At 42.0% G+C, this 9897-nt stretch overlaps 1 protein-coding gene across 1 annotated transcript; it reads left to right on the top strand.

The window, feature by feature from the left end:
- Positions 1–6: 6 nt before the first annotated feature.
- Positions 7–7909, top strand: EDEM2 (ER degradation enhancer, mannosidase alpha-like 2; the record flags this gene model as incomplete). Its single annotated transcript, XM_009697538.1, has 9 exons — positions 7–42; positions 460–565; positions 1602–1727; positions 2436–2647; positions 3823–3964; positions 4254–4378; positions 5090–5234; positions 6411–6532; positions 7385–7909. Coding segments are annotated over 9 exons (1506 nt in total), but the record flags the coding sequence as incomplete, so codon positions are not given.
- Positions 7910–9897: the final 1988 nt, after the last annotated feature.

Here is a 9897-nt window from a genome sequence, read left to right as displayed (position 1 = left end):
AGCTTCTCCCTCACGCTGATCGACGCCCTGGACACCCTGCTAGTGAGTATGAGCTGCCCCCCACCCATGGGGCTCGGCCCTCTGCCTGCCCGGGGCTGCAGCCCGCCCTTCAGCCTGCCCAAGGCCGCTGTCAGCCTCCTTGCTCGCACCTGGTTTTTACGCTGTAGTGACAGAAAGTCAGTTATTAATTGACCAAGGAGCTTTTGCCTTTCATTTTGCGCCAGCCCTGGGAGGCAGGTGGCCAGAGCTCCCTGTCCTGACACCTTCTAACTCTGGAATAAAGACCTAAACTCACTTTGAAATGAGATGAAACTATCAGTCACTTTTTTAGTACTATTTGTAATTAATGATTTCACAAGATAGTAAAACAAAACTAGAATTAGCCCGTAACACTGAATTGCATCGTTGTTTTCCTGTGAACTCTGAGCCTTGTTCTCTGTTGTCCTGCTCCCCGTGCAGATCTTGGGAAACATTTCCGAGTTTCAGCGAGTTGTCAGTGTGCTGCAGGAAGGGGTGGATTTTGATATTGATGTCAATGCGTCTGTCTTTGAAACTAACATTCGAGGTGAGGTGGGTTTTTTCCGTGGTGCTTATGCTGGATTTCCTTCCGGTACAAGTCTCTGAACTGTACACAGAGGCAATGCGAGGTAGGGGTCAGAGTGAATTTGTAATGCAGTGTAACAGGACACGTAAACAAACAGAAAAATCCCAAATAAATATCACTTCCTTCTTGTCTTTGCACATCACCTTTTTGCTTCCTGCCTCAACGCAAACAGAAGTAGACGTGGCAGTTTCAATATTCTGGTGCCAGGTTTTCAGCTTTGGAATAAACATCTTTTCCACTGAAACAGTACAGGTTGTATACTATCCTTTTTTACATACTGTTTTGGAATAGAGATTATTAATTTCTTTCTTTAGTGTCATAAAGTGAAACTTGTCTTCTTGAAAATTACAAAGGCCTTGGCAGTATTGTACCCAGCTGAATGCCTAACTGCTTCAGTGCCATCCAGCTAAAAGACACTGTCAAGGAGCAAAACTGTTAGTTATGCTTTTTTTGTTTCTCCTGTCAAATATTGCTGAGCCAATTTTTGCAGCAGTGCAATTTCTCTGTGTTTGTGCTTGTTATGTGACAGTAGAGAAGCCTGTGAAAAGGGCTAATAACTCCCTGCCTCTGTCAGTCACGCTCAAATTCTTGACTCTGGCCTAGACATTTTTCTCCAAGGAATTTAAGAAGGTACGTTGTGTTACTTTACACAAACATAGTATTAAGCTGCCTGGAAGAAATGAAACAGAATTGCTCTCATAGAGGTTCATACTGTTAGCTCTGGGTTTGTCTGCAGGGCAGTGCAGGTATAGTAGGGCAAGTACGATCTAATGCTTCTGAAATAAGGGAAGAAATATATATGCTACCCTTTGAAAACATGCAGGAAGAAACAAACCACTCTTTTTTTTTTTGTGGCGTATTGAATTAGGCTGTTAAGGATGACACATCTCATTTTTCTTCCTCATAACACTGCCTCTGCGTCTTTATAAATACAACTGGCATCAGATTTCATTCCTCTCCACGTTCTTTAATGGGATTCTTACTGTGTACCTTCCAGTGGTGGGTGGTCTCCTCTCTGCTCACTTGCTATCGAAGAAGGCTGGCATTGAAGTAGAAGTGGGCTGGCCATGCTCTGGACCTCTCTTGAGGATGGCGGAGGAAGCAGCTCGCAAACTCCTGCCAGGTGAGAACTCATCTGGTTTTTGTCACTGTGCCGTAGTTTGAGGCAGCTGATGTGTTTGATGAAGATGGCACTGCTTGATGTGTAAACTCTTAAAACAGTCCTGCATTCCGTGAGCTCAAAGCAAGCTTAGCTTGCAGGGGAAAACATTGTGAAGTGCATGATACCAGTTCTATATATGCATGCCAAGTGTTGTATGTGCTTAACAGATCGGTTTGTTGCTTGTTGGGGGAAATATATTTAATATAAATAATAAATAAAGGCTGTGAAACAGGAGCTTGTAAAGACAAGAAGATGCAGTCTTATCTACACCTTTGTGGGCTGCTGATGGGATGTGTGCTCTGGTTGCACTGTTTCCTTGCGTAGTGTGCACCTTGAGTCATCACAAGCTCAGTGTTTGCTCTTTGCTGTCCAATGTGTTTAGCTCCATTTTGACTACTCTGCTTGTGGTGTATAAAAAGGAGGGATGCAGTCCACTGCTCTGGGCAAAGTGGAAGGGACGTGCAGTACCTTTCGAGAACTGTGTGTAGCTTGGGGTACCCTCTCTGCCCCTCCCAGGATCACACTCCTCATTTCATTCTTTGCAGTTACTCCAGTTGCTCCAGTCCTGCTTCTTGCCTGTGTGCAGTGGAATGTGAGGGATGTGCTTGCTCAACAGTCTGTCAAACGTAACAGTGAACGCTCACATGAACCAAAAATATTATGTTTCAGCTTTTCAGACCCCAACTGGGATGCCATATGGAACAGTGAACTTGCTGCACGGAGTAAACCCTGGGGAGACCCCAGTTACCTGTACTGCTGGAATTGGTACATTTATAGTGGAATTTGCAACTTTAAGCCACCTTACTGGTGACCCAGTGTTCGAGGATGTTGCCAGGAAGGCTTTGAAGGCACTGTGGAAAAATCGCTCAGATATTGGGCTGGTGAGTGAGGAATGGACTTTGAATTTGCTGGGCTGCTTTTTGTATAGTTTTGTGGATGCAATTCTAAGCATAAAAAAGCATAAACAGAGAGGAGAGAGAACTAGATAAACAACCACAGTGCTAATAACTGGCTGAAGTCGCGTGTTTGACATTGTTCCTGAACACCTGCAGCATCCATGTCTCTGCTTTAGTGGTGCAACTCAACATTATGCCATTGTTCTGTTCCCTAACAGATGTGGTTGGGAGACAAATGCCTCCTACTGAATATTGCAGTTTTTGTAACAGCAGCTGTAACAGATTAAATAAAAGGTCTGTCTGATGCCTGGTGGGACAGTGGCCTGTGGAAGAGAACAAAAGCATGGCGAGTGCACCAAGATATTACCAGCTTCTACAGCTTTGGTGTTTTAGGAATATCCAGAGCTAGAAGTGTTATCTCTGTATTCACTATCTCCTGGTCAATCTTTCTTCAATTAATTTCTATAGCTGCTTTTTGAACCTGTGTGAACTCGTAGTGTTACATATGTGAAGTGGAACAAATTTATTCGTATGCTGTATGAAGAAGTGTTTCCTTTTGTTTGCTTTGGGATCTGTTTATTTTTGGTTTTTACCCCTAATCCTTGTTCAAGAGAGAAACTGAATAGCTGGGTTCTTTTCATCTTTGCTAAGCAAGTCACAATTGTGTATTTTCTTCTCCATCAGATGGGTCTGTTTCTGGGTTGAAGAGTCCCAGGTTTAAAGGATCTGTTTTAAAATTAGCATGGCAGCTCTCATGCCTTTGAGATCCTTGGCCTCCATCTCTGTATCTGTACCTCTTCATCCTTCTCTACTCTTTAGTAAGATCAGAATTAGGACCAGACACACCACATTGAAATTGTGCATTTTTACAGAAGCATAATGGTGTTTTGTTTTGGCCACCACAGCATTTGTAATGGAAATATAACATTCCAAAGTTATATTTTCTACAGTTTGTACTTCTCTGATACTGATAAATGTGTCTTGTAATGGAGAAAATACTAGTTGGAACGGGCATTGTGAATCTGTGAAATGGACGGTCTGAAAAAAGGTCAAGGGTTTCTTGTGTGGAGGTGGTGTGGGGATTTTTTAAAATTATTGCTTAGTAGGTAAGCTTTAGTTCCACTTTAACTCCCTCTTTCCTCCTCCCTCACTTCTTCCAGGTTGGTAACCACATTGATGTGATAACTGCCAAGTGGGTGGCCCAAGATGCTGGCATTGGGGCAGGAGTGGATTCCTACTTTGAGTACCTTGTTAAAGGAGCCATTCTCCTGCAGGACAAGGAGCTGATGTCCATGTTTCTAGGTGAGCAGTTTGTTTTCTGTGTGAAGGGTCCCAGGAACGCCTCCTTGACTGCACCTTAAAAACTTTGCACATCGGACTGTACATAATAGGGTACATTCAGAACTGCTCCTGAAGCCTTTGTTGTAGTACTTCTGAACAGTCTGTAATAACAAAGAGTTACCAAAGTGAGCATCTTGAGAAGTCATTCATTTGACATGGCTCAAGTGAAAAATGGGCTTCTTTCATTCTTAAAAAAAGATATTTTTTGTTGTTGTTGTTGGATTACCTACCCATCTATATTTCTTTGTAGAATATAACAAAGCTATCAAAAATTATACAAAATTTGATGACTGGTACCTCTGGGTTCAGATGTACAAAGGAACAGTGTCCATGCCAGTTTTTCAGTCCCTGGAAGCCTACTGGCCAGGCCTACAGGTAAGAGCTGTCATACCAGTAGCGTATGTTGATTTTGTTCATCTGTCTTGGGTCAGTCTTTAATATTAAAGTTGTGAATATAACCCTCGTCTGTGCTAGTTTAAGTGTTTGTGAAATCTACAGTAGTCGGAGCCTGTAGAAGAGCAAATGCTGACTTTATCTATGGTCTATAAAAAAAGTCTCCTATTAAGCACGATGGGAGGGCAATTTTGTTCTAGGAGACTCCACTGACAGTGGTCTTATAATCCAGATGGGAAAGTAAGGAAAAAGAAAATCACACCTCTTTTTCCACCACGCCATAAATGCTTTATTTGTGTGAATGCTTTCCCATTGAGAGATTTGCTTTCTCATCAGTACTTACATTTGGTCTGGGACTTTATTATCCCCACTGAAATAGACTGGATGCTGTGATTGACTAAAAGAAGTGTTGCCTGAAGAAATAGAACCTTCTGTTAACTAAAAATCAAAGAGACTTCCTATTATTTCAGGTGTGTGGAACATGATCCAACAGAAAAGCGGCATCTATCTCTCTTCAGTCTTACCTATTCTGAAGTCATCATGCCCAAGTATTAATTATACTATGCAGGCCTGCTGAGCAGCCTATTTCTGTCACTATCCCTTGCTTTTACTATAGGACTTTTATTGCATTAGTTCCTGTGCTGTTTCTTCTTCACCCAGATGTTGCTTTGCTAATTGTTTCCTCTCTCTCAGAGCCTAATTGGGGATGTAGATAATGCCATGAGAACCTTCCTCAACTATTACACTGTCTGGAAGCAGTTTGGCGGGCTGCCTGAGTTCTACAACATTCCTCAGGGCTATACAGTGGACAAGAGAGAAGGATATCCACTCAGGCCTGGTAAGCAGTAATGAAATAAAAAGGAACATGGGTTCCTGCTTTTGCTCTGGTGATAAGATCGAATGTTAGCAACACCTGCCCTCCAAAAATTCCTCCCCAGTTTTGCTTTGACTTAGTTCCTGCATGCATTTTACCCAGTGATTTTCATAGTCAAAGCTACACATTTTGCTTCCTGCCATTCACAAAGGCAGGGCTACCTTTTAAAGGAAGCAAACCATAGTTTTTCTATATTAAAGGGGCCTGTTAATGGAGTTCACAACGTAGGATTTGACATCTTTAAGTGTTAGCTTGTCTGACATGGGATGTTTTAAAGTCATGTGAAATGTTAATGTGACTGCTTGTGTCCTTTAAATTTAGGAAGTGAAAGTGAGTATGAATAGGCCACTCTAGTTGTGCTGAGTTCCTGAAATAAATTTGGGTCGCACTAATAAAGCTCAACATATAAGAGGGTTTTGTATGTTATCTGTGATACTGCAATGAAATGATCTCTCTTTTTCTTCTGATTTTTTTTCTAACTCTGACCAAAAAGAAAAAATATCACGCCTGATTATTAGGTCAGTAAAACTTTGTAAATGAGAATAATTAATTTCCTTTTCGTCTGAGTGTTCAGGTGACATCCACATTGGACACTGCTACCAAAAATACTCATCAGCATTAACTTTCAAATGTATTGTAGCATCCAAAAAGGCCTATTTCTTTAGTAAGTAAACACAGCACATTGTATATGTTGCCTATATAGAGTACTTCCATAGCGCTTGTTTTCCTGGTGTTTTAGATACCGCTGTTTCAGAGGCTTACAGTATTGTTTAAAAACTATATTTTGGGGGTTGAATTCCTTGTTTTTAATCCTTTCTAGAAGCATCTTTCTTTTCTTTCTTTGACAACTGAGTTTTAATCTTTTTCTCTCTTGCTCACCTCCCACTCCCTGAATGTGGGACGGGAGCATTATTCGCTCTTACCTGAGCTGATGCAGTCTGGTAGGAGTGAATTTTTTTGTAGTATATCCTTAGTAAAAACAAGTATCTGTGCTTTGAACCAGAGGAATTACATGGCAAGCTAGGCTGTTTATCTGATCATCTTACAGTAGTATTTTCAAGTAATATCTCATCTTTCCTGCATATATGATTTGGTAATCTTTATGCTGCAAATGTTTGGGTTTGGTTTTTTTTTTTGCAGAGCTGATTGAGAGTGCAATGTATCTGTACCGTGCTACAAGAGATCCCACGCTCTTAGAACTGGGAAGAGACGCAGTGGAGTCAATAGAGAGAATCAGCAAGGTGGACTGTGGATTTGCAACTGTAAGTGCCAAATCAACCATTAAGTCAGCTAAATGGCTGCTAAAAATCAGCTTTTAGAAGGTGTTCTGATAAGTGATGTTTTGCCATTGAGTCAAGTGATCACTTTGGTTGAAACACGACTTCTTTTTCAAACCAACCCCTTGTATTTCTCTGAAGCTGATCTGGTAACCGCTGGTCATGTTTCCAGTAGTAAATCCCTCACAGCTGAACAATGGGCCAAATTCTGTCATGGGCTATGGCAGCAGGTCCCCAAACATGGGAAAGCATCAGAAGCTTTTCCTGCCTCCCCTGTCATGGTAAGTACCAGATGTACCACCACAGCAGGAAGGCTCATACGCAGGCTCTCCACCTGCCAGTTGTGTGATTCTGATTTCCCAATATGCCTTGAAAATCTGATCAAACACGAGAGAACTGCAGTGCGTGATTTCTCTAAAATCATTTAACAGAAGATTTCGGACATACTATCAAGCTCTATTATAAGGAGGTTTTTGTAAAAATATTGGGAATTAGGCCTTGTGATTTGGGTAGTAGGTAAAAGCCTTAGGATTATTTTTTTTTTTTCAGTTGGGGAAATGGCAGGAAGCTTACTCACTGTTCTCCTCCTTGTGCAAACAGGAAGTGCATTTCTCCTGCTTGTTAGTTTCCTGTTTCTTATCACTAGACTATGCTAATTCAAAACATCTGGAACCTTGTTGATATATTTGCATATAACTGTTTAAAATACAGGGTGAATTGGTGCCATACTGTGCTGTTTAACTGAAATGAACTGCACACTGGTTTTACTTTTCCCCCTAAGTTCATAAATTCCTGAATTTGATCCGACTGTAACCCACTGTGTTTCTTCTCTTGTAGATCAAAGACTTGAGAGATCACAGACTGGATAATCGTATGGAATCCTTCTTTTTGGCTGAAACAGTAAAATACTTGTATCTGCTGTTTGACCCAGACAACTTCATTCACAACGATGGATCAGACTTTGATGTGGTGATTACACCATATGGGGAATGCGTCTTGAATGCTGGAGGATACATCTTCAACACTGAAGCTCATCCTATAGACCCTGCTGCGCTGCACTGCTGTAGAAAGCGTAAGGAAGAGCAGTGGGAAGTGGAAGACTTGATGCGGGAATTTTACTCACTGAAGAAAACCAAGAAATTCACTTTTAAAAGAGCTTCTGACCATGGTGAAGGGGAAAGTGCAAAAGACCCTGAAGATGCCTCTTCAGAGAAAGGTGGAGAGAAGAGAAACTCTAAGAAGAGTTCACACTCCCTCCTGAGTTGCCCCAGTCAGTCTTTTAACTCTAAGCTTGCAGTACTGGGACAGGTCTTCCTAGATAACACCTGATTCTATTTTCATCATTAGTTTAAATTATTGGACTTGATTCAGACTCTGAGAATATATTTTTATAGTTTCATAATGGAAAGTGTCGTACCTCACAATGTGAACTGTGTTACGAAGTGAAACAGCTTCCCATTATATTCTGCTGCTGCCTGTTCACAAAATGGGATTCAGATATCAGCTGTTAATGCTGTCAAGTTGCTAATCTCAAACCAATTGGTTGCCTGAATAGCAAACAAGTGTTCATAAAGAGAGAGAAAAAAGTCTACAGGTTAGAGGTAACTTGTTTATTTCAGTGTGAGTTTGTTTTACAGGCTTATGCAGAGTCCACAGCTTACTTTGCTCTATAAAAATGAGCCTGAGTGGTTCCCTGTCCTAAGGGGAAAAGCAGGGATTACTACTGTAGCTTCACTTCTGAGCCTACAGGTCTCCTCTGCAATGTGCTCCACCTTTTATCTTTGGCCTCTTTATGAACATGCAGTTTGCCTGAGAGATTGACCAGTGGAGAAAACCTGTTCATTTTGAGGTGGAAGCTCAGATTTGTAGATCTGGCCTGTCTGTTGAGCGTGAAGGATGGCACGGGGGGAGGAGAGCACTAGAAAAGTGCTTGATTCCTCTGTATGTAGAATTGGTGTGGGTCAGTACCACCTGCCTGAAACCGGTTTAGTAGCGTCCAGGTAATGTCATCCATAAACTGAGGTGAGGCGTGGACTAGCAAAGGTTTGATTTACTCTGCAGTGGAGCTTGCTTTCTTCCTACAGAATCTAACATGCTTTTCCTGTAAAATTTCCCGGTTTCCTTCCTCTTTTAAACTTCCCTTTGGGCCTCACTTGCGTAACTCCGCATCAGCCACCTCAGTCAGTGAAGCTGGCCTCAGAGTGGACCACCTGAGCTGTATACGTAGCATGGATAAGGGTAGAACGGAAAGGGACTTGGTTCAGACTGAAACACAGCTCTCCCTTGGTGCAGGAGACAGCTGAACAGATATTCATAAGCTGCTCCCTGCAGCAGGCAGTGAGACAACTCCTTCTGACCTTTCCTCTAATGGAAACCAAACTGCACTTTTGGCTTTTTCTTAGCAGGTGAAGGGCATGAAACCTCTTGGTGTTCAGCTGACTTGACAAATACAAACCTTTAAATGTGTTATTAGTGTCTTTTTGACAGGTGCATGCAATGATCAGAAAGAAATCAGTAGTGTTACAAAGTTGTTCGTTGGGTTTTGGTTTTTTTTAAGAAAGAAAAAGAGTGGGGGCAGAAAAGTGATGGACTTTCTCTAGGTGACCCTGTTTTGGCAGAGGGGTTGGACTAGATGATCTCCAGAGGTCCCTTCCTGCCCTGATGGTTCTGTGATTTTGTGATTCTTCAAGCCTGCTGGAAAGTGAGGAGTCTGGAGCAAGAACAAACCATCTGTAACCATTTGACTGGGTTAGAGAGACCAGATGAATAAATCCATGTGGCCAGTGAAATACTTAAATACAACTGGGCCAATGCCTAGTGTTTGCTGGTGTGGGGTTGCTTTGAGAAACTATTGTTTTTGTCTCAAACCAGTGCTATAAAGTTACATAAAATCTGCACTCCTGGCCTTCAGGAAGGAAATCCTGTTGCAGTTGTGACTAAACTACAGTGAGAGACACTTGCAACTTTGGACGGACAGACATATTGAAAGGATTGGTAACCTGTACAGGCCCTTCTAGTCCTGTACTTCTTTCCTTTTAGCAGGTGGGACAGCTGCTCTTCCAGAAATACTGCATTGATGCAACTGTTGCACGGGGGGGTGGGGGTGGTACTGAGAGAGGAGCACCCTAAAATTGAGGCATTTTTAGACAAAGATGGAGCTCTTGTTAGTGGCTCCTTGTTGTAACCATAAGGTTATTTTTTTTCTTTTCCAGCTGTTCATATCTCACATGCTATTCATTGTCTAATCTGTAGAACAACAAAATGCAGGCCTTCTCTGATGGCTTCCCTCAGAGCTTGGTCCTGATTCTCTCTCAGCATTTCCCCACCGTCAAGTAGAGGAAAATGAAGGA

Source organism: Cariama cristata, unplaced genomic scaffold (assembly GCF_000690535.1).
Source record: "Cariama cristata isolate BGI_N322 unplaced genomic scaffold, ASM69053v1 scaffold30443, whole genome shotgun sequence".
NCBI classification, from domain to species: Eukaryota; Metazoa; Chordata; class Aves; order Cariamiformes; family Cariamidae; genus Cariama; species Cariama cristata.
The sequence above is the reverse complement of the archived record's forward strand: the minus strand, read 5'-3'. Positions and strand labels throughout refer to the sequence as shown.